Below are 24,556 nucleotides of genomic sequence, written 5' to 3'. Positions count from 1 at the left end.
AGTGTAGAGCACTGGCTGCTCTTGCAGAGGACCCAGGTTTGAGTCCCAGCACCCACATGGTAGCTAACAACTGTCCCTAACACCAGCTCTAGGAGATCCAACACCTTCTTCTGACCTCCTCAGGCATTACACGACAAAGGTGCACTTACATACAGGCAGGCAATACACTCATACACACAAAATAAAAATAATAAATAAAATATTTTTAAAAATCAAACATTCTATAGATTTTCAACATAAATAATGACTTTCTTCCTGCTGTAGTCCTTCATAAAAAGACAGACTGCAAGCTAAGGTAGTAAAAACTGTCTCAGAAATAAACAGTGAACACAGATAGGAGGTTAGAGGAGGCAAAGTGTGTGTGTGTGTGTGTGTGTGTGTGTGTGTGTGTGTGTGTGCTACTTCAGATCAAGGCCCTAGGAAGGTTCTCTCCGTGACACCTGGCAAGGCACATGATTTACCTAAGGAAGTGAGCCTTGAAGTCTCTCAGAGGAACAGTATCAGGGTGGTACAGCACCCAGTGCCAAGGCCTGAGAGGAAAAGATGTTGGAACAGCAGGAAGTGGAAAGAGGACATTGTAGCCTGGAAGGACTGTATGTAGGAAATGAGGTCACTAGTTCTGTGGGCCATGAAAAACTACTGGACCCTACAGTACAGATATCCACTGGAAGCTGAAAGCCAAGAAGCAGCATCCTGAAGTGAGCTCTGACATCTATACAGAAAACAGGCTACTTGAGAGCCCAGCAAGATGGGGCTTGGGCTGATGTGGCATCAGTGGATACACTAGAAACACACACTGCACACACCTGCCCCCCCGCCACATTATATACCTTTATTTCTTTATTCCCTCCTTCCTTCCCTTCCTTTTTCTCTGTCTCCCTGTCTCTCTCTGTCTCTCTCACACCTCCCTCTTGTAGCCCAGGCTGGCATGCAACTCATTATGTAGCATAGCCTGGCTTTGAACTCATTGTGATCCTCCTGCTTCAGCCTTCTGAGTACAGGGATTATAGGTATCAGTCACCACACCCAACTTCCTAACACATTTTATTTTTTTAAAATATTTTATTTATTATTTTTTATTTTATGTGTATGCATGTATTGCCTGCATGTAGGTAAGTGCACCCATGTCATGCAATGCCCACGGAGGACAGAAGAGGCTGTTGGATCCCCTGGAACTGGAGTTACCCACAGTTGTTAGTTGCCATGTGGGTGCTGGGATTCAAACCCAGGTCTTCTGCAAGAACAGTGTTCTTAACTGCTGAGCCATCTCTCCAGACCCCCTAATATATATTTTAAAGATAAAGACTAGAATATCTAATATGAAGTGGATTTCAGGGACTCGGGGGAGAAAGACATCAAGGATTATACCAAGGTTAGTGCATTGGTTAGTAGTGGGAACTTACGAAGACTTTTAACAAAAGCATCTGTTCATCTCCACATACAGGCCGTATCCCTTGCCCAAAATGCTTGGGATTAGAAGCGTTTTAGATTTCAGCCTTTTGGGGATCTTGGAATATTTGTATTGGCTTCACTAATTGAATATCACTAATCCAAAACTCAGAAATCTGAAATATTCTGAAACCCCAAACTTAAACTCAAAGTGAGCCCAATTTCAGAGTTTCAGGGCAGGACATGTGCCCCACTGCCTTCTGTCCCTGATAACCACAACAGTGCCTGTCTGAATTCAGTCAGTATCTTCCATCAGGAACTTCGGAAATACTTCTGAGGCATTCACCTGTATTTCTCCGTTGATTTATAAGGAGCCCTGGCATAACTGATGTGGGTAAAACACACAGCTCCGAGCCTGGACACACCGGGTGCTAATCAAGCACTTATGTAAACGTTGCTTGAATTTATATGTTCTAAAGGCTGTTGTGATCGGCTCTCCTTCCAATCACACCAACAAACAGTAAATCTGTGACTATCACTGAAATTGGCTTGGACTGATAAACGGCTTTCTAGAGAGAGGAAAAAGAGCTCTTTAGCACTTCAAAGGGGGAACTATTACTTACCATCTTTCCATTCTCGGGTAGCATGATGTATGAAACCAAAGAGCTCATCTGTTGTCACAGCTTTGGGGTTTAAGTCGCTCCAAACAGGTTTCTGGTTCATGTTAACATATGTTCGGTTCAATGTTCTCAAAATCTGCCCAGAAGAGGAAGTGAGCCAAGAAAACGAATACTTGTCGGCCAAAAGCAGCAAAAGATTCATGAAGCATCCTCCTTACTCAGTTTGTTCCTAGATGGCCTGTATGTACTAAGATGGAAAAAGTGGGAAAGACCAGCACAGGAGCACTTCCAACCTCATCTTGTAAATTACAATCCCATGAGTGCTTTGGGTAACAGAATCAGTTCACCCGATTCACTGAGCCATCAAGACCAGAGAAAGTTGGTTTATCGTTTTGGATCTTTAACTACATGTACATGTGTATTAGCATTTGTATGTTTAAAATCACCCTGCCAATATAAGTTAGCCCATCTCAGAATTGCTTGGAGGGTGTCAACACTTGTAGTTGAGGCGTTCTCAGAGTTTCTCAATAAGTAGGAGGGAGGGAGGACCCATAGTGTGCATTTCCAACAAGGGCTCAGAGATGCCAATGCTGCTGGTCTGGACATTCTTCAAGGCCTCAAGACAGTGAGTGAGTCTTCACAGGAGGTGGCCTTGCCTTGGGGAAAGGATTGCTGTGCTACTGGGCTTCTAGTAGATAGGAGCTAGGGGTGCTGCCAACATCTGGAAATGCCCGGGGGACAGCACCTCAAATAAAACAAAATCCCATGTCTAATGTCACTAGTACTCACACAATCGATGCTCACTCAGCAAATAGCTAATTAACTGATCCAAATACCTGCCTAATTGCCCTTCTGTGTCCACTGAAAAGCCAAGGCTTTTGTTTTGAATATGTATTATCATCACCAATCTGGGGAGTTTTGAAGGACTGGTAAATGTTGTCTACTACATTAGAATGGTAAATAGACAAATAACACGGTCCTGGTGACCTCTGCCTAAATACATTGAACAGAATAGGTGAAGACAACAGGAAAGAAATGAAGTGTTTCAGGAATATGCAGCTTATATTTTTAGAAACCATTAATCTACTAGAAATTACAGAATTTAAATTTATCCTTCCATGAACCATGGCCTACATCTGAAACTTACTCTAACAAAATAATTATAGGTCTATCAGTAATCTGTTTTAATATTCTATGACTACATTTTTCACTAGCAAAACCTCCACACAGAGCCTTCCTCAGCAACTGTCCCGTTTGGATTCAGCTCTGAGGACAGGCAAGTCCTATGTGCAGCCATGGTCTAGAACGCATATGCCCATTCCAATTATTTTTAGCTATTGGCCACCAAGTGTGTTTATACCCAAGAATTCTGGATGGAAAGGCATGCAGCTCGGCATACACCGTCTGCCAACCAAGATAATAAGTGTGCTGCCAGGACTGTCAGGAAGGCCAAACAAAATCAAGCCGCAAACTAAAAATGGGGCTTAATAACACCCACAGCACATCATCATGGTGGAGAAAATCACACACAATGCACCTAACCCAGCACATAATAGGGACCTCAAAAAAGTGGGAGCCACCACCTTCTTTTCTTTCCAAGCTTTGTGTTGGCCCTGTGGATGGCTCTATTTCTAAAGGAACAATGAAGGAAAATATTTGTGTTTTTTTTTCTTAATGATACAGGAAGGAGAATCTGTGATGACCTAGAAGAGATAAGAAGGGAGTTTGAACAAATGTGGGCAGAACCCATCAAAGCCTGCCAGGCAGATACCTCACCCCAGGCTCAACACTCTTACCCCTGTGAAGGCAGCCAGGCAAGACTGTGTGCATTACAGGGGAAGAATGCCATCTATTTGGCGTGTTCCTCGGTGAATGCAATATTCTGTTTCGTACTCTTCTTTTACCCAATATAAAAGGAAACGGCACCAATGGATCACATAGCAACATTAGAATTTCAGATTCTAACCAAAACTTTTGGTGGGATTCATGGAAGGGAAACATAAATAACATTGGAAGTAGATGCCCCCTAAGAGAAGATTCTCTCAAGGCTAAAAGGTGCAAGAAATTTAGCATACCTTACTCTTCCCTGTGCCTGCATTTCCAACCACAAAGATGGAGTGTCGCACGGCCAGAAGTTCTTCAAGCTGGACAACCTGCACACAGACAGTTGGTCACTAAGCCCTTTATTGACTTGGTGACCCATATTACCCAGTTCTCCTCTCCTACAACCCTAGCCAGGCCCACTGACATGGGAAATAAAACAGAACACAAGCACACATTGTAGAAGGCAGAAGCAAAAGTGGGGTGAAGCTATTTTACTTTATTGTTATCCTTTGTGGAGAGTGTGTGTATGGGGGGTGCATGTGTGTGCAGGTGCATGTGCCTGTGTGCATGTTTGCAGAAGCCAGAGATAAACAGCAGGTGTCCTGCACTGTCTATGTTCTTCCCTTGAAACAGGGTCAAGGGAATCTGGCCATGAAGCCAGAATACACCTATTCCTGCTGCACAATGCTGGGGTTGTAGACATATGTGGCCATGCCAGGCTTTTATGTAGGTATACGGGGATTCAAATTCAGGTCCTCATGCTTGGGCAGCAAGCACTCATACTCACTGAACCATCTCCCCAGACTCAAACTCATTACTTTATGTGGTGCTTGGTACATGACAGGGATAGTTACTTATAAAATAAATGATTTTTCATGAAGTTTTGAACAGATCACTGACAACTGAGTAATGACTTACATCCCATAAAGTACCTGAAATGCAGACTTGTTATGCATTGTTGCTCATGTATTCACTGACCCCACACAGCCTGCCTAGGCGCAGCCTTCCATAAGTCATAGAGAATCTGCCTGTGTACCTCTCAGGCATGCTGACATCCCCCCAACCCTTACACACTATAAGCATATACTAATGATTTTGCTTCTGGTATTCTACAATGGAGAGAAGCGAGAAATAAAATAAAATAAAATATTGGTATATGTCACCAAAAAGATTTTTAAATGAATTAAAAATCTGACTATATATAGAATCATGACAGTCATTTATACACTTTTACCTTCTCAACGAAAGGGCCTAAATACCAAAAAAATTGACTTCCATTTACTTTAGTTGACTATCATATGAAATGCCTAGAAGTATTTAATAACATAATATTAAAGCCACTGTAATATAAATTAATGTTTTGGATTACTTAAGCAGTTATTTGGATTGCAAATCCCATGCCTGCCATGAACAGTAAATGCTCTTGTTACTTTGAGGATGAAGCTCTCCTCCGGCTGCAGGCGGAGCTCCAGGGTGGACTGCTTGACCATCTGTTCAAAGTGTGGCTTCCTCTGCCGAGGAACATCCAGGGCTGGAAACAGGTCACTGACAAGGCCCAGGAACACTGGGATGTCATCTGTTACTATTTTAGGCATATTGAAGTCCCTTAATGCTCGCATAAGTACCTCAGAAAGAGGACAGAAGACATGGTATCAAAAGACCAACACCATACACCTCAAACAGCTACAAGAAAGGATTCTGACTGCATTAAACCACAAGCAAATGATCAATGTTTGAGGAGATAGACTTAAACATTACATAATACATACCACATCAAAGCATCATGAATTACCCCTGATATGTGTAACTTTTAGGTTAGGTACCATCTAAAATTAAATGCAATTTAAAAATGCCAGTTCAAGGTCTAATGAATACCGTAACTAACATTCATTTTTAGCCCTTGTATCTAAGCCTTAGATGGTAGCACTGTTCTTGGCTGGGGTAAGGACCTGTCCTCAGGGAGGTAGATGTTTGGAGGCTAATGGGAGTATGGAAAGTGACCACAGACAAGCCTCAGAACAAGATGAGCAAGGAGGCCCCTCCCACTCTGCCAGGGGTCTGTTCTGATCAGCCCTTCTCTTCCCACGGCCAGACTCAGATTCTAGGTTGAGCACTGGCCATCAGCTCACTTTGCTCAAAGTACTCAGCAGTCTCCAAATCAGAACTGTACACATTTTTAGTTTGAACTTTTGTTTTACATTGACTAAAAACTAAAGAGAATATTTGATTTTAAAAGCAGTAACTCAAACAACAGAATAAATTGTATATAGAGAGCTGACCCTTCCATCAACAGTCACCACAGGTCAACAGTCACCATAGATCAACAGTCACCACAGAGGGCAAATTGAGTGGAGACCAAGAAGAGAACATTAGCCAATTTTAAAAATATAATACCCTTAACATAAAAAGAGCTTACTGAATGGACCTGTTTTTTTCCTGTGATTCAAACTACACTGCGTATATACATAGTGTTGCACACCACTCACTGTCAGTACTCCTTAAATAGGGGAGATGTGTGCTGTGCAGTTACCTTTTCTGTCTACGTAGACATACAGAACATTTCCCTAGAGACTCTGTACAGCCTCTCAACAGCTCACTGTGTCAGGTGACCTCTTCACTTCACGCCCATCTTACAGATATCCCAGGCGATGGATGTCCTTTCCCTCATTAGACTGTATGTTCATTGACTTTTCAAAATCAATATCCCAACTAAATGTCCCTCAAAAGAAATTGGTGATTGCTGAATTATTTTTTTTATATCTGTCTAATACTTATCATGGTTGATATTTCAAAGGCTCATATAAAAATCACATTTTCTTTCCCAGATTCCTATCTCTGTACTGTGTCACAAGGATACTTGTGACTGCTTCCAAGAAATGCCAGTCCTTAAAAATACCCTGCCTTAAGCACAGATGTTTTAGAAGTTGAGCTGTGTGTGCGCCCCAGCCAGGTATATACTTCCATCCATCTGAAGCTATTTATTCATTCCACAAAAACCATTTGGCACTGCAGTACCTGGTCTTCAGGTCTATTTTTATCTCTTCGTTTCAGGGAGCCAGCAACAACCAAGACAGATTTAATAGCACGAAGTCCCCAGTCATAATGATCCTAAAACCAAAGCATAAGTACATTCTCTCAAGAGCTGCATGAGATGCTCATTCCAGATGTTAAAATTGGAAACTAAAAGAGTTTAGATAAATATACATTTTGGTGATTGAAAATAGTTAATTCTGAAATTAAATAATACAGATCTTTAATTTTTAATTTTTGAGACTTTCATACAGGCATACAATGAAATATGACCATATGTGCCCCCATCCCCTCTGAGCCCATGTCACTTTCAACCCATCGTGCCTCCTCCCAACTTCACACCTTTTCTTTTATAACCCACCAAGTCCAGCCAATATTGTCTCTACATGCATGGGTATAGGACCATCCCTGGAACATGGGCAACCTAGCAGTGGCCACATCCTCAAAATAAAATTGATTCTCCCTCCCCAGGCAACTATCCAGTGCTAGTAGCTCCTTAATGAGAGGTGGGGCCGGAGGTCATCCACCTGGGATTTTGGCTAGCTTGACCTTGTATAGGTTTTGTAAAAGTCTTGTTCCTGAGATGTGTCATGTTTCTTTCAACCATTCTCTAGCTTCTCTCAGAAAATCTTTTCTTTCTATAGCATTTACTTGTAGCTTCTGCCCAGGGCTTCACCTCCCTCCCCTGCTTTTTTCCCTTGATCAAGTTGCTGGATCAGAACAATGACTGGTCCATTTGTTCCCTTCTACCCTGTGAGTTTTGTTCCAGCCATGTGCCCATTCCCAGCCTTCAACATCTAGCCACCCTAATTACCATCTCAATCACTTAGACAACCCTGATCTGATGACGGCATTAAATTCAATAAAAATCATATTGCTAAAGTTCTATGACGAATCAACACTTCTCTGATACCCCCGTATCATCCCCAGTGAATCCCACTTTGGGGGGAGATAATGATGCTTTCTGTTTCCTTTGGTCTTCTGAGTCCCAGCAACGAAGTCTGGTAGAGGGTTGGTGCTCAGTAAAGATATACTGAATGAACCTGATTCAAAAGTGATTGACTTTGGGTGACTGGTCTTGCACCCACCCCCAACCCCATCCACAACCCTTTTCCCAAATGTTTCTCAGCCATGCCTTCAGGCAGGTCACCTCTCCTCTGCAAGCCTCAGAAGCAGCATCTACAAAGAGGAAGATAGAAGCAGTCATCTATTTTATAAGTGGTTGCAGGATTAAATAGCTAATGTGGGAACCAATGCATGTGGGCAGTGATATGGTATGGTCATGCCATTTCATCCATTGGTGGATAATAAAATCAAATTAATAGGTTGTGGCCATCATTTCTGTTTGTAATAAAATAGAGGAGAACAGAATTTAAAAAAAAAAAACACCAGAGTGTGATACAGGTAAGGGTCAGGATTGTTTGGTGAAATTTTTGGTTCAGTTGTGCATGGATATGGGTGCGCACATACAATAGAAAAGTGTTTTAAATCATGGGTCATAGAAGAAGTCATTTGAAAGTCACTGGTATGAAAGTCAACTAAGGATGGGGAAGGAAAGAGAGGCAAGGTGGTTTCTGGAGGCACAGAGACTGGATGGGGCCAATCCCTGCAGAAACGATGCCAAAGGAGAGGATGGAGAAGAGGGTCTAGCAGGAGAGTCAGAGCTCTTTGTGATCCCCTGAATATTATACTCAATAGACTACACCTAAATATTACACTCACGTTTTCTTATACCATTCAATGAACACTGATTTTAAAGAACTCTGATAAAACTTTACATTTTCTACTTTCTTCTAATTTTATTCCTTTCCTCAGAATCATTTGCTGACTCTTCTTTCAAAGCCATCCCTGTAGCTCAGAACCATCTCTGAACTGTGTTTCTAACTCAGCTCTCCTGTCCTACCAGATTTTCTTTTTCTCATATTGTTCAGAATATCTTTCTCAGTTCAAGAACTCTGTTCTCTTGTTCTACCTTGTTCCCCAGCCTTCCTCTTGTATTTGGCAGCTGGTATCCTAGACAAGATTAGAAATAAACATCTACATCAGGTCCCCATCATTTGTTGGCTAAGGATCTTAGGTTATTTCTTATAGTTTTCTCATCCCTCAGTAGGACCGGTACTACCAAACTTGGAGTCTTGACATTCTAAAACATAACACTTGGAGCTGGGTATGGTGGTACATACCTGTAATCACAGTACTCAGAAGGTTGAGGCAGGAGGATTGCTGTGAGACTGAGGTTAGTCTGACAAATAATGAGTTCAAGGCCAGCCTGAGCTCCAGGGTAAGGCATTATCTCAAAACAAAACAAAACACCATAAATGGCATCCATTCAACAAATACTGGCTTTTTTGCTCCTTGAGGACTCTGCTGGTCCTTTTAGTTTCTATTTTATTCCCATTTTTATTTCATACAACTGAATCTCCCAGTTTGTTAAAGTCAGAAATGTGGGTATTTGTTTCATTTTTTCTATCCTACCCTTCTGTCCCTGTCCACAATAAGCATACCACTTGGGTACAGTAGACCGTCACCAAATGTTTAACCATCACTACTGGCAGTGGACATGGTTGCAATTCCATTTTCCCTAGGAAATAGAATTTTTCTCATTATAAATTTCAAATGAAATTTTATGTTTTAAAAGATTTCAAGATTATAAAGGAAAATGGAAATAGCAATAGTCTTACTCTCCAGTAACAACTGTCAAATATCATGACTTTTTCTAGCCATTCCATATATAAAGAGAACACATAATAAAGTATGACACATGAACAGTAAGAGATCTATGCTGAGTCTAGCATGCTGCTTTCGCATTCAATAATGCTGTACAAGGCTTTCCCATGCTATTAAATGTCCCAATTTTTTCCCCTAGATGCAAGCTCACAGTAGAGAGGGCAGTACAACTTTATCTCTCAGGTTCCATATTTCACCCTAACAGTGGGCAGGCTAAAATGAATACACTGGGCAACACAGATTATCTGCATGGCTAAAAACTGATATTTTAATATCCCTGTTATGTAACAGCTGCAAACTAATGTCACAGGGAATTAATGAAAGATCATGAAAAGACCAAAGGTGATCACAAAGCTATATAAAAAAATACCCAGGCTGGAGAGATGGCTCAGATGTTAAGAACACTGGCTGTTCTTGCAGAAGACCTGGGTTCAAATCCCAGCACCCACACGGCAGCTAACAACTGTCCGTAACTCCAGTTCTAGGGGATCCGACAGTCTCTTCTGTCCTCCATGGGCATTGCACAACATGGGTGCACTTACCCGTGTAATGCCTACATGCAGGCAATACACATAAAATACAAACGATAAAGAAAATATTTTAAAAATTAAAAAAACTACTCGAGCAGACACGTATTTTTTTGTGGCACATCAGCAACTTCAACAAACCTGCAGGAAGCCTACAGTGAGAGTGGAAAGTAGGTAAATTTAACCTATTTCACAGACTAGAGAATTATAGAACAAAAGCACAAAAAACAAAACAAAACAAAAAAAATAAAGCCCAGTCCCAGCATATCTTCAAATAAAAGATTAGCAACAATGGAGAAAAAAACATTTCTAGGATGTTTTTCAGAAAACTATCTTCACCTTACTCTTTTGAACTTTCTTGACTTCTCCCACTAGAAAACATTTTCACCAAGAAATGGAGGCAAGTGAAATGTCCTCTATAATTCTAGTATCAATGATGCTTAGAGAAAATCATACATCACATTGGTAAAAATAGCTGTATAAAGTACAAGATGTTAGCACATTAAGGGTCTCAAATTTAATCAGCAAAAAAGATTTGTAAAATACACACTTTCAAAATCCTGTGGAAAATACAAAATCATTCCTAAATGTCATTTAGATGCAAAATTATCCAGTATCCATATATATATAAGCTCTTTTAATAGAACGTGAAAACAAAGGAAATGCAGCAGAGTCCTCACCTGCTTGGACAGGAGCTCCTTGCAGAGCGTGTACAGTGAAATGAACTTCCGGGCCAATGAACGCGCGTCCACAAACCCTTCTGCCACTAACATGATTTCACAGATCAGCTCGATGTCGGGGGCCACCATAGCGCAGGGTCTGATGGGTAAATAGGAGATTTCATTTTAAAATGTGGTAAGGTCATGTATTACAAATTGCTTAAATCAAGGGATTAGTCTGTACCAACAGTCTCACCACTTCGAAGCAGGTCATAATTGCCTCTGTCAATCACAGCTAACAAGACCCTTCAGTTCAACTAAAACATGTCCACTGGACACTTAGGAGAGGATGAAACAGTGGAAATGGCAGAAGCCTGGGTAGGCAAGTTCCTAGACAATGCAGGCTTATGATGTTACATTAACTTCTTTTTTCCCTGTTTGGAGTTTGTAATTGTTTGCTTGTTGGTGCTGGGGATTGAACTCAGGGCACAAGTACAGTAAGCCTGTTCTCTGCCATGGGGCTGCACCCCAGGCTCTCATCCTCCAGCATTAATGTATTCCCTGCAAGGAGAGGAACAGTGATGCTGTGCGTTAGAGGCCAGCCTTTAGCTGTGGCTAGCAGTGTGGGGGTGAAGGCTGAGCACAAGCAGTCCAGAAAACAGCATCTGCTGACTTCCATGAAATAAACCCTTTGTTCATGGCTGCTTAAGTGTCCAGCCATCACTTATATGTGGAGCTAGGAAGAACTAGGCCGTGGAGCAGCACCGTAGAGATATACCAGACAGAGCATCAGTACAGCAAAAGATGAAGTTATGAGTTTTGAGTATTAAGATGATGAAGTTATGAGTTTTGAGTATTAATCACCTTTGCTGTAATTTATTTAATGAAAATATTTTCGTTTCCACTAGGGGCTGTGCTTAACAACCAGTTCACAAAATTCACGAACATTTAATCATTGGCTCTCAAAAGTGTGTATCAGTCAGCTCAAGCACAGTACTGCCTGGGGCCTGTGGGGAGGAGTTTTGTGGATGAAAATTTAGAAAAACATAGTTTCGGGGCTGGAAAGATGGCTTAGCAGTTAAGAGTACTGGCTGCTCTTACTTAGGACCCAGGTTCAGTTTCCAGCACCCACATGGTGGTTAACAACAGTCCTAACTCCAATTCCAGGGGACGTGATGCCCTCTTCTGACCACTGAGGGCATTGCATGCCATGGGTGCACTTATGTACATGCAGACAATACACTCATACACATAAAATAAAATTAAAAAATTAAATATTTTTAAAAGAAAAACATAGTTTCAAATTCATCTTTTTATGTAAGAATGTTTCCAAAGAGTTGTCTTTCAAGGCAAGTGCCAGTGACAGCAACAGTAAAAAACAATTTCCACTCAAGTACAAAGGGAATGAAAGCAAATGAATACATAAGCCTCGTACATTTACTACTCATTGTACAACAGAACTAAAAATGAAAAGCAAGGAAGAGAAAGGACTGTGCACACTTATTTACACATAGATTAATACAGAGAAGAGTTCTTTTATTAACTTTTTAGTTAGTATACAAAACAATGGATTTAATTATGCCATTTATACTCTTCGAAATAGTCTAATTCCAAGCCATGTGTGGGGTGGATACACAGTATTTTGTCTTTCTTCTCCAACCCAGTTACCATCTGTTGTTTCTTCCTTTCTCCTCCTTTTAAATCTTTAACATCCATTTACGGTGCTGGGAACTGAACCCTGGGCCTAGCACATGCTAAGCATCACTGTCTAACATGAGCTACATCCCTAGCCGTAGATGCTAATATTTACTGAACACTTATATCATGCACTATGGGAAGTCAAATGCTTCTCCTGCCCTCTCCCATTTAATTCTCACAACTTAAAATCTGTCTACTCTTCACGTCTGTCTTTTACAGAGGTACAGGCTCATGGATGCCCCCAGAAGTTTCAACATACACTGTAGGTCACATTATTGTTGATAAGTGGTGGAATGTGGAGACCTTTAGGGCCAAACCACACTGCCCCATTCAGATATAAGACCTGCTTCCTCCAGACTCCCCTGACACAGGTAACAACATAACACAAATGAAGCTGTACTTAGTCATTAGACAACATTTATGAAAATGTCAAAGCAATTTAAAAATTTGAGACCAAACTGAAAAAAAGTACACGAGATAAATTATGTCAGAAATGTAAAAACATTGAAGACGGTATACAATTCTCAAACAAAACTGTTCTGTAATCATTACATTCACTGCCAGGGCAGTTATTCTCCAGCTAGGAGTTCTTCAAGAAAATTAGACATAAAATTACTATGCTAGAGAAAGCTGTTATTATGAAGAAAGAAAAACATTCAATATGGGATGTTAGAATATTTGATGACTATTAGGGAAAAGAATTAAATACTCATTTCTATTACCTACCAAAGTTCTCATTAGATGAATTACATTTAAAAAGTAATTCCATAAAAATTAGAAGAAAATGTAAATGAAATATGGTTAAATATAGAAATGGATGGATAGCATATTTTAAATGTAAAAGAATTAAAAGAAATCACACTAAAAACTATAGAGGTTCTTATAATGTATGTAAAGAGACATTTTATTCTTTTGAAGGCGTGCTGAAGGCATGCTGAGCAGCTGAAGACGGCAACCACCAATGCTAAGGAACTTCTAAAAAGTAAACTACTAAACCCTTAGCTTATCCTTCAGGGAAAAGAGGAAGAACACATGAATTATCCCTATCAGGCATAGAATTCAGGACATTATTACTGAAAAAAATATGATAATAAAAACCATGATGAAGTACATATATACTGACATTACATGGATAGAGTCCTTAAAAGATGTAGATCATCAAAATTAATTCAAGGAGAAGTAAATTCTCAATAACTTCATATCTATTAAAGAAATTAATTACTAAAAAGAGGTCCATGAAGGAAAATCTAGGTCCAGGTCATGTCCTGATTAATTCTATCGAATACTTTAGGAATAATAATAGCAATCCTATACAAAATCTTATGAAAACAGAGAACACCTGCCACCTAATGTCATGATGTGAACATTATTTTCATGCCAAAACTAGAAAAAGATTATAAAAAAGAACACTACAAACTGATATCCCTCATGGAACAGATATTTAAAAACCCATAACAAAAGAGCAGTGTATTGAATTTAATAATACATACAAAAATAATACTTCCTAAGGAAGTGGGGTTTGTCCCAGGAGTGAAGGATTAAGGGGTTGTTTGGCTATTACAAATCAATTAATATGGTTCAGTAAATAAGCAGAGTAATAGAAAAAAACTATAAGGAAAAAAACACTGTGAAAAAAAAGAATACTTAAAAAATTTGCAGGCATTGGCTAAGTAAACTTTCTTGGATAGAATATTAGAAAGCCAAGACAAATGGATGAATTACAGGTCATGAAAGTTGAAGCTTCTGTCTTTGATTGACCACCACTGATACTACAAAAAGTCAAGCTATAAAATAAAGAGATAACCTTTGCACTGTATGTATCTAGTAAAGGAACTGTATGCACAATACAGTATTTCACACACAATAATATGGGGATGACCAATAAGAACAGGAAGAAATACTCAGCATCACGAGCATTCATGGAAATACAAAGTAAACCCGTAATGATGCACTACTATGCATCTATCAGATCAGTTAAAGCTAAGAAGACCAGCAATGCCAGATTTTGACAAGAACATAAAACAACGGAAATTCTCACACATTAATAATTAAAGTGTAAAAGTGCAGTAGCTTTAGCAATGAGATCACACTTTTTCCTAAGTGAAACATGCATTTGCCACGTGACAAGCAATTCCATTCTTAGCTACACAGCTGAAAGGAATAAAAATGTGTTCATGCAAAGACTTACATAGATGTTCACAGCAGCTTTATTCATAATAGCCCATAATTGGAAACAATGCAAATGCTCATCAACTGGTGAATGGACGAACAAGTTGTGATATATCTATACAACAGAATACTAATCAGTGACTAAAGGCAATAGACCCCTGATGAGTGAAACAACTTGGATGAATATCAAAACAGATAATGATGCCAGGCAGAGGTAAGGACACACACTCTGGCTTCATCTCCACAGACTTTTCTAAGCTTTTCCTATTTGCGATCTTTTTGCCCAAGAACGTTTTAGATGATACTGATATATGATATATATAGATATACAAATAAAACATTGACTGATAACAAATCATAAAGAAAGATTGTAAAACAATTCTTTGGTGTGTGTATATATAATTTTACCTTTTATCAAAGATGAAAGCAAATTCACATGCCAATGAAATGTATGAACTTAATTATTTTACACAAAGAATTGAATTTTGGCTATTTGATACTGAAAAGTAAAAATATTGACCAATATTTTGATTTTTATAATCATCAACGTTGAGATGCTGCTTTGTGAACACAAAAGTGGCAAAAGGATGCTTAGGGCCATTTTAGAAATTCCCAAGCCAAGCCAGGATACTCAGGAAACTATGGATCAGCTGGAGAGAGGTCCCCAAAAGCATTAAGTGCCAAACGTGTGTGTGTGTGTGTGTGTGTGTGTGTGTGTGTGTGTGCGCGCGCGTGCACGTGCATTTAGTTACTTGACTCCATATGGGATCACAACCCATAATGTAAGAAGATGGGATTTACACAAACTCCAAGAAAGATAAATTTAATCTATAATCACAGAGAATTCATGTGGAACAGAGGGGGTTAGCTTCAAAGCAGTACAAGAAGACTTCTGAGAGCACGGGACCTATCTTCTATATTTTGACTTCTATAGTGTTTTAAATGGAAGCATGCCATTGCAGCATATTATTCATGAAGGAAGTAATGCCAAAGGTGACTGGATCCTAAGTCGTACTGGAGGCAGACATGTAGGGTCTCCTATAGACTGCTGGCGGTGTATACATTAGCAGAGAGTTTCTGGAAAGCAGATCAGCAATACATTTTAATCATCACCTGGTTATTCTACCTTTAAGTATCTATTCTGGAGTTGGGAAGGGGAGGAGGGTAGTACAATCAAACATGTTTGTTGCACAAGCACAAGGACCCGAGTTCAATCTCCAGCATCCATGTAAAAGCCAGGTATAGTGGCACATACTTGTAATCCCAGTGCTTGGGCAGTGGAGACAGGAGAATCCCTGGGGCTTGATGGCTGAATTGATGAGCTCCAAGTACAGTGACAGACCTTGCCTCGAAAAATTAAGTGGAGAGCAACTGGGGAAGACACCAAATGCCATCCTTTGGCCTCCACACGCACAAGCACTGCACATACACAGATGCACACACACTTATCACATACACACAAGGAATTTTTTCTGCGGACAGTGCCCAGAAACAAGAATAATTTTTCATAGAGATAGCTGTTTATGGCTTGCTATTTTATTATCATAAAAAACAAGCCCTGCATATAAAAAATAATGGATGATGAAGAAAATATGGATAAGCCTTGAGAGAGATGATTCTGGAGTTACATAAAATGATAAAATATATTTCTGAAGCATTCTCAATAACATGATAAAATATATATGTCAAAATATTAAATGAACAAAACTAAATAAAAACCATGCCTAGTATATCTTAATTTCATAAAATATAAATTATAAAAGAGATTAGAAATGATATAGCAGTCATTATTTCTGTGTGGTGATATAACTTTTCTTTATTCTTTCCTTTATTTTCCAAAGATGTCCTAATTTGCTAAAAAATGTGTTTATAACAAAGCATCATAACAAGCTAATATTAACTACTTAAATTTATATAATTTTTACATACTGATTTGCATGCTGTTTCCATAATTCACAAGGGTGAATTTATCATGGGATTATCTGTATAAAGAAGTCAGTTTTCATAGGAATTCTCTGGTAAAATGAATCACGTTATCAGAGCAAACCAACGTTAGGTGGCATGAGCGCACCAGATGCAGCTGCAAGGCATAGCACTTGCCTGAAAAGAGCCTTTAGATTTTCTGGCAATTCGGTCCGACCAGCATATCCTGGGTTCATAGTAATAAATATTCCCACTGACGGCTTCAGTGTGATCATCTCTCCGAGAAATACAAATCTACCATAAAGAGAGCGATGACTGAATTAAATGTGTTTACTGAATACAAATGCACAGTGACAAATGCAAGCCACTGCAAAATGCAAATTCTTATTAGGAAACTGTTTATCCTGGGTAATTTCTTGAAGATTGATAAGCATACATATTTTGAATATTTTGAAGCATGTTTATTAAAAATACAGTCCTTTCCTCAAGAATCACAATATTGGAAGCATTCCTTTTTTAATTTTGCATGGCCAGTAAACATGAAGCCTTGACTACTTAACACTGAGAGAAAGGTGATGACATTTTTGCCTTCAATTTCTTGAATGGGATATTAAGTAGATCAAGAAAGTCTGTGCTAAGAGGAGAAGGGGACTCACTGTTCAGTTGCCATCTATTTGCTAATCTACTTGCCCTCCCTCCTGTTCATTCAGTGAGTGTCTACTAAGCACTTCTGAACAGAAGCGCAGTTCAGTTGTCAGGACAGCGGGCTCTGGAGCCAGACTCCAAGTTCACAGTCCATCTATGTCACTTTAGACATGCTAATTACCCTCTCTATGTTCCACTTTCCCCTGCTAATAAAAAAAGAGAATGACCGTACTTACCTTATTAGATTATAGGAGGATTTGAAAAATCAGGAATACAGATGCTGGGACCCAGTGAGTACTTAGCTACAACTACTGCTATCACTACCACGTCAAAGCTGGGCAAAAGCAATGATTTTTCAGAAAAAGCAATTATTAGGGTCTGGTTAGACTGTTAAATGACCAGGGCAATGAAGTGTAGCAGGCAGCAGGAGCCAGGAAAAAGGCAGGTACAAGCAGGTTTCAGAAGGGACCAAAGAGACAAAATGTAAGGTGGCGTCAGCAAGATCTCTTGGGGGAAATGGGTGGACTGACACTGTGTCTCAGAACAGGGAGGGCAGACACATGAATGCAGAGGACTGTCAGTGCTGGAGATACCAGGTAGCTAACAGCAGGTGGATTTTTTTAGCAGTCTAGGTCAAAATGGAAAAACTATGATTTCCCAGACTGCCAAACAAGGGAAGGCAGGCATGGCTAGCAGGGTGCTCGAAGAAGAGAGGTGGACGCTGCTGTAGTGGACATGATTAATTCTCCCCACATAAACAGCCACCACCCAAAAACAGGAGCCTCCAGCAGGTGGAACCAGAAGGTACTGGGAGGCTTTGTGGTCAAGCATGGTTCCATCTCTTAGGTCCTCTAGGGTAAAATGATTTTAATCATCTCATGAGATCATGAAGGAGCCTTGCAGCTGCCAAAGAGCCAGCCTAAGGATCGGACATGCAGACAGAGCTACCACCAACTGTGCCTGGGAATTTTCAAACATCATTTTATGACTGGGTTACATAAATCTGCATAACAAAGGATGGCCTCAAATGGCATCTGGGTTTCATCTCATAATACAATTCCGACTAAAAGCCAAATACAATATGGCTGGGGATCAAAGAGACAAGAACTGAACTTCTCTAATGTGGCATTAGAGGCAGGGCAAGCAAGGCAACAGACATTTGGATATAGGAGGTTGAGCCTCAGAACTGTATGGAATAAAGACTGAGGTTTTCTAAAAGGTGGAAACATTCAGGTGTATCCCTGACAAATTGGAAACTTCTAGAACTTGTACTCAGCGTCTGTGGGTGCGTGCATGTGTGTGTGTGTGTGTGTGTATCGAGAAGGAGAGGCAGGGAGAGAGAGAGAGAGAGGAGAGAGAGAATGAGAGAGAGAAGAGAGGAAGAGAGAGGAGAGGAAGTTACCAAGAGAACAGATTTGCTTATTCTTCAGCTTTAGCCATCAAACCCTAAGTGCTTGTTGTGTTTTGCCTTTTAAAAAAAAATGTTATTTTTATTTTATGTGTATAAGTGTATCGCCTGCATGTATGTGAGTGCACCTGTGTCGTGCAATGCTGCAGATGTCAGAGAGGGCTTCAGAGTCCCCTGGAACTGGAGTTAAGGACAGTTCATAGCCACCATGTGGGTGCTGGGAATCAAACCTGGGTCCTTTGCAAGAGCAGTCAGTGCTCTTAACTGCTGAGCCAACTCTCCAGCCCTGTGTTTTGCCTTTTGAATTTTTTAAAAAATTTCTTTTTATTTTATGTGTATGAATGTTAGGCCTGCATGTATGTAAGTGCACCCATGTCATGCAGTGCCAGTGGAGGCCAGAAGAGGATGTTGGATCCCTTGGAGCTAGAGTTACAGAGGTTGTTAGCCCCCATGTGGGTGATGGGATTTGAACCCAGGTTTTCCCACAAGAGAAACTAGTGCTCTTAACTACTGAGCCATCTCTCCAGCCCCAAATATTTATTTTTATTTTATGTACATGAGTGTATTGCCTGTATGCATGTGAGTGTACCCATGTAGTGTAATACCTATGGCAAACAGATAAGGGTGTCAGACTCCCCTGGAACTGGAGTTATGGATGGTTATTAACCACCATATGGGTGCTAGGAATTGAACCTGGATCCTCAGCAAGAGTAGCCAGTGCTCTTAATTATTTTGGCTTTTGGTATGTGACATCATGGAAAGAAGTGTTTGGATTTCAGATGATTCTGGAAAATTTTGTTCCCAGTTACTGGAAGAATGTGAAGGTATCACCCATTGTAATGGGATATGAAAAAGCATGTATTCGGGCTGGAGAGATGGCTCAGCAGTTAAGAACACTGGTTGTTCTTGCAGAAGACCCAGGTTCGAATCCCAGCACCCACATAGCAGCTAACAACTGTCTGTAACTCTAGTCCTAAGGGATCTGACAGCCTCTTCTGACCTCCGAGGGCATTGCACATCACGAATGCATTTATCTACATGCAGGCAATATGCTCATACACATAAAATAGAAATAATAAATAAAATTTATAAGAAAAAAAAAAGAAAAAGCATGTGTTGATGAAAGAATCAGGACTTTGATGTGGGATATATTAAGTAGGAGAGGCTTAGAAGACCTCAGGTGAATTCTTTAGTTTCCCATAGGCAGCCCAGAAGCCTAAAGATGAGAGGACAGGAAGTCTAGACACCTGGGAGTCAGTAGCATGGAGATTTAAAAAAGCTAGGGTGTGGTGGTGCACGCCTATAGTCCCAGCACTTGGGAGGCAGAGGCAGGTGGATCTCTGTGAGTTCAAGGCCAGCCTGGTCTACATAGTGAGTTCCAGGACAGCTGGGGCTACAGGGAGACTCTGTCTCAAAAAAACAAAAACAAAAACAACAAACAAAAAAAAAGTTAAGGTGCTGGATAAAATCACAAAGGGAGAAAATAGAGACAGAGAAAAGAACTCTAAGGACTGAGCCTGTGATATCCAACATTAGTGCCTCAGGTACTAGAACCTTGTCTAAGTACCTTCCATTAATCACCACAGAGATCTTTAAGATAGGTAGTATTCTTTACAAGTGAGAAGAAACCAGAATGCAGTAGCTGTGATGCAAGATGAAAGTGGGAGCAGGGATGGCTTACACACTGCATGAAGCAAGCATGCCCAGCAGTAGGAAATAGCCCTGCCAGGAGGTCAAGAAAGCTGAGGACTGAAACCTCATTGGGACTCAGCATCATAGATGTGCATTTAGTGATTAAAGTAACGCAGCCTGGCTTTGCTATATTCAACACAAAATCAGTAATAAAAATAATCACAACTCAAAATTAGCTATCCTCTTACTTTATTCATTTCATGAGACACAGAGAGGTAGGATGGAAATGTACTGCAAAGGTAAGATCACTTGTGCACTGTGGGAGAAGGGTGGGAAGATAAGAACCAGAAGACCAGGAGGCCTAGACATTATCTTCTAGATGTAGCAGGGAAGTTGCACCCATGAAATCTCAACAATATTGTTGCCTGTACAAGACCTGCACAGTTACCATACCAGTCCACATGCCAGTGTAGATGGGGAAAACTTCACAAGGCAAGCAATGCAAGCAATGGCTGCTGAGGGAGGGAGAATCAGTTTTCTTCAGAGATGAGCCCCCTGATAGGTTATCTATCCAATCCCAAGTTCCCAAGTGGTCAGCCCTAGACACATGTATGTATGGGTAACACTAATTGGACTCAGTAAGTTTTGTGTGTGTGTGTGTATGTGTGTGTGTGTGTGTGTGTGTGTATGAAACAATAATAATTATAGAATAAGGTCATGACTTTAAGTCAGAGTGGGGAGACATGGGAGATGTTGGAGGGGGGAGAGGAAATGATGTAAATACAGTATACTCAGACACCAAATTCTCAAAAGTTTTTAAAAAAATAATGAAAAGGAAAGAGGAAAGCCTCAGCCCCACCTCTGTTTCTGGTTTCTGATAGCATCATGGATCATCTTCACTTGCACTGCCACCACGGACAGAACCTCCACAGCGATGCGATTGAACTCGTCGAAGCAGCCCCATGCACCTGTCTGTACCAGACCTTTGTAGATGTTTCCTATGGACTAAATGATGGAGTGAGGTGGACAGAGTGTAAGAAAGAGGGTTTGGAGCACTTACAGGTTGAGTGGCCCTCATCTGAACTGCAAAGCGCTGCAGAATCCAACACCTTTTTGGGCACCAACATAACATCCAAAGTGACAAATTTTCCAGACCATGAAACTCCGTTTCATGCACAAAACTACTGAAACTATTGGGTAGAGTCCTCTTTAGTCTGCAATAGGTATATGTGTAATATAAATGAATTTCATGTTTAGACTTGGACTGCACACCTAAGATATCTCATTGTGGATATGAAAATAGATCAGGGGCTAGAGAGATGACTCAGTGGTTAAGAGCACTGACTGCTCTTGCAGAGGACCCAGGTTCAATTCCTAGCCACCTACATAGCAGCTACAAACCATTCCTAACTCCAGGGGAATCTGACAGCCTCTTCTGACCTCCAGGACATTGCATAACATGGGTGCACTCACATACATGCAGACAATACACTCATACAGATTTACAAAAAATGAAGAAAATAGATCAAAATCTGAAAAGTTCTGAGATGAGACTCACTTCTAGGTCCTAAGCATTCTGGGTAAGGTGTATGGCTCATTCTAAATAGGATTAATGCCCTACTTTTTTAGGATTAATAACTTACTTTGTAGTCCATTTGCTCAGAACAGTTGAACACATAGACCATCATGCCCAGGGCACGGCCCAGGTCTTTGGTGGTTTCTGTTTTTCCTGTTCCAGCTGGGCCTGCTGGAGCTCCGCTCATGGTCAGATGAAGAGACTGAGTTAAGGTGATATAACACCTTGACATGATAGAAAACACAATTATTACAGTCTAGCACGTGATTTCTATGAAACATCAGGTACAACTGATCTTCCGAAAAAGTAAAAATAAAAACATTACTAAGTCAAGGTCTATAAAGTGTTAGAAGCAAAAACTATTGGTGATCTTCTGATCTGTTCCTGGTAATAATGGAGTGGAATATTTTGTGGTTGGCTGTTTAAAGCTACCAGAGAAGAATGTACTGCCTTATTTGTTTATTGGTCTCATTCCCTAAGAACTGTGTATCTGAATACAAATATCTTTAATTTGCAATACAATTAGGTTTCTGAAACTTCTAGGTAAAGATACTATTAATATGGAAGACAATGCCTCAAACTATTTTGAGAGAGAGAGAGAGAGAGAGAGAGAGAGAGAGAGAGAGATTGGATGATGATGAATTAAAATGAATACATTAAGACATATGTAAATATATGTAGAGCATGCAAATAATGTATACATACTTCACTGTATAATGGTATGTAACATATAAAGCAAATGCAAACTAAACAGCACAATAGTAAATGTAACACTACATTAAATGTATTTCAGGAATTTATTTTGAATGTGTGCTGCATGCATTTAGATCACAATGCTTACTTTGGTGGGAAAGAGGCAGAGGTTCTGAGACCAAAGAAACTTGAAAAATACGGAGTTTAATAATTGTAAGGAAAGGAAAGACAAATGGCAAGGATCCCAAATGGCTGGTGTTCTTTATTTGAGTTTCTTCAGGTTTATACATTATTTTTGTCTTAGTATAGACAGTGACTATAATGGCAAGATATATGTTGCAGTCAAGAGACCTGGGACTAATATCTATTGTGTGGATCAGCAGATATTAATCTTAGGCCTTCTGATGTCAGCATGCCTCAGCTTTCTTATCCACAAAGTGAGGCTTACTGTAGGGCTGTAGGGCCACAGTACCAGGGAACACTCTGAAGAACTCAAAGTGCTATGCCAACAGAAACAAGTATGAAAGTGGCCCATGATTCTACCCATTGCAGGTTGAAGTGCATCTTACAATGAAATGAACTGGAAAGACTCCTGGACTAGGAACTGGGGCACTTTTTGTACAAGAGTTATAGTCTGTACTGGTGGTTCCAAGTTTGGGCTAAATATAGGGCCACCTATATCTATACTCCTGATCTGCCATGCAACAGGAGTAGCCACGTGATCAAGCTCTAGCCAAGTGGTATCTGCAGAAGCGGCATTTTTAGGACACCTCCTTGGGGACATTTGATCTAGGCTCCCTTTCCCACAGGCTGAAGTAACTGTTGAAGCCAGTTCAGTTGAAGCCATACTGTTCAGTATGTCCGCCACCTACCAGCCCACACCGTGGGCCTGCTCACCTCTAGACTGCCACTCAAGTAAGGTGTCAGTTTGTATGTTTGCCTTTTGTTTTGCTTTCCAGTTTTTAAAAAATATTTTTTTATTTTTACTGAATATTTTTAATTTCATACAATATATTTTGATCATATTTAGGCTCCCATCCTTATCTGCACCTCTTTATAGGCCCCTCACCCCCCACTGAATTTCATGTACCCTCTCATATATATTAAGGCCTATTGCATCAAATTCCTGCCCCCAAATGTCCTTCCATGTGCATCCATCAACTGGAGCCTAATTAACTTATCTAGCATCACACCCTTAAAGAAAACCAATTCTCCCTCTCCTAGTAGCTATCAGTAGCCAGTAGTTCCTCAGCTAAGGTTGGGGCTTCTTACCCGCTTTCCCACTTCTATACTGGGATTTTTGTCTGGCTTGAGCTTGCATGAGTCTTGTACATGCTGTACCATTGCTGTAAGTTCATATGAGTAACTTTCTCTGGAAAACTCTGTTTCCTTGTGGTCATCCACCACCTCTGGCTCTTACAATCTTTCTACCCCCTCTTCCACAATGGTCCCTGAGCCTTGGGTGGCAGAGGTTTGATATAGGTGTCCTATTAAGGGCTAAGTACTATGTAGTCTCTTATTCTCTGTACTTTGGCCAGTTGTGACTTTCTGAGTTAATCACCATCTGCTGCATGAGGGAGCCTTCCTGGCATGTGTATAGCTGAAGGCTATATAACACAAAAACACAGTCCCAGGCAGGGGAAACCTCCCTTTGAGTTGTTTGTCATGGTAATCCAAGAGATTTCCAAAATAACGTAGGCTATTGTTATAGCCTTTGATTGCCTCTCAGAACTTGAAGGTAAGCCCTTACAGCTGAAGACAAGACATACTTTGAACACAGGACTTGGTGTAATTGAGCTGGAACTGATTTGAAAGTCTCCTCCCTGAAATCTAGATCCCATAGTATCAGAAGATACTATGCAAATTTCCAAGGGAGAAAACCAATGATCCCATCCAGTTGTAAAGCCTATGAACCCCAACAATGACTGACCCAGCAAATAATTTCTATTGAAGCAGCAGTAGCATTTTTATCTTGAGGGTAATCAACAGCTGTCTATTGGATTCAAGGCCTGCTCAATGGGAGGGAATTTATGTGT

At 40.3% G+C, this 24,556-nt stretch overlaps 1 protein-coding gene across 1 annotated transcript in view; it reads right to left on the bottom strand.

The window, feature by feature from the left end:
- Dnah11 (dynein axonemal heavy chain 11) overlaps positions 1 to 24,556 on the bottom strand; it is a 381,221-nt gene that overhangs the window by 208,165 nt on the left and 148,500 nt on the right. Inside the window, exons 33-40 of the mRNA XM_029567531.1 lie at positions 21,895 to 22,051; positions 21,111 to 21,256; positions 16,744 to 16,860; positions 10,798 to 10,936; positions 6,849 to 6,941; positions 5,264 to 5,458; positions 4,085 to 4,162; positions 2,013 to 2,145 (exon numbers count right to left, since the gene is read on the bottom strand). Of these exons, the coding sequence (XP_029423391.1) occupies positions 2,013 to 2,145; positions 4,085 to 4,162; positions 5,264 to 5,458; positions 6,849 to 6,941; positions 10,798 to 10,936; positions 16,744 to 16,860; positions 21,111 to 21,256; positions 21,895 to 22,051 (1,058 nt within the window). The remainder of the gene's footprint in view (positions 1 to 2,012; positions 2,146 to 4,084; positions 4,163 to 5,263; positions 5,459 to 6,848; positions 6,942 to 10,797; positions 10,937 to 16,743; positions 16,861 to 21,110; positions 21,257 to 21,894; positions 22,052 to 24,556) is intronic.

Source organism: Nannospalax galili, unplaced genomic scaffold, assembly GCF_000622305.1.
Source record: "Nannospalax galili isolate Female #2095 unplaced genomic scaffold, S.galili_v1.0 scaffold158, whole genome shotgun sequence".
Lineage (NCBI taxonomy): Eukaryota > Metazoa > Chordata > Mammalia > Rodentia > Spalacidae > Nannospalax > Nannospalax galili.
The sequence above is the reverse complement of the archived record's forward strand: the minus strand, read 5'-3'. Positions and strand labels throughout refer to the sequence as shown.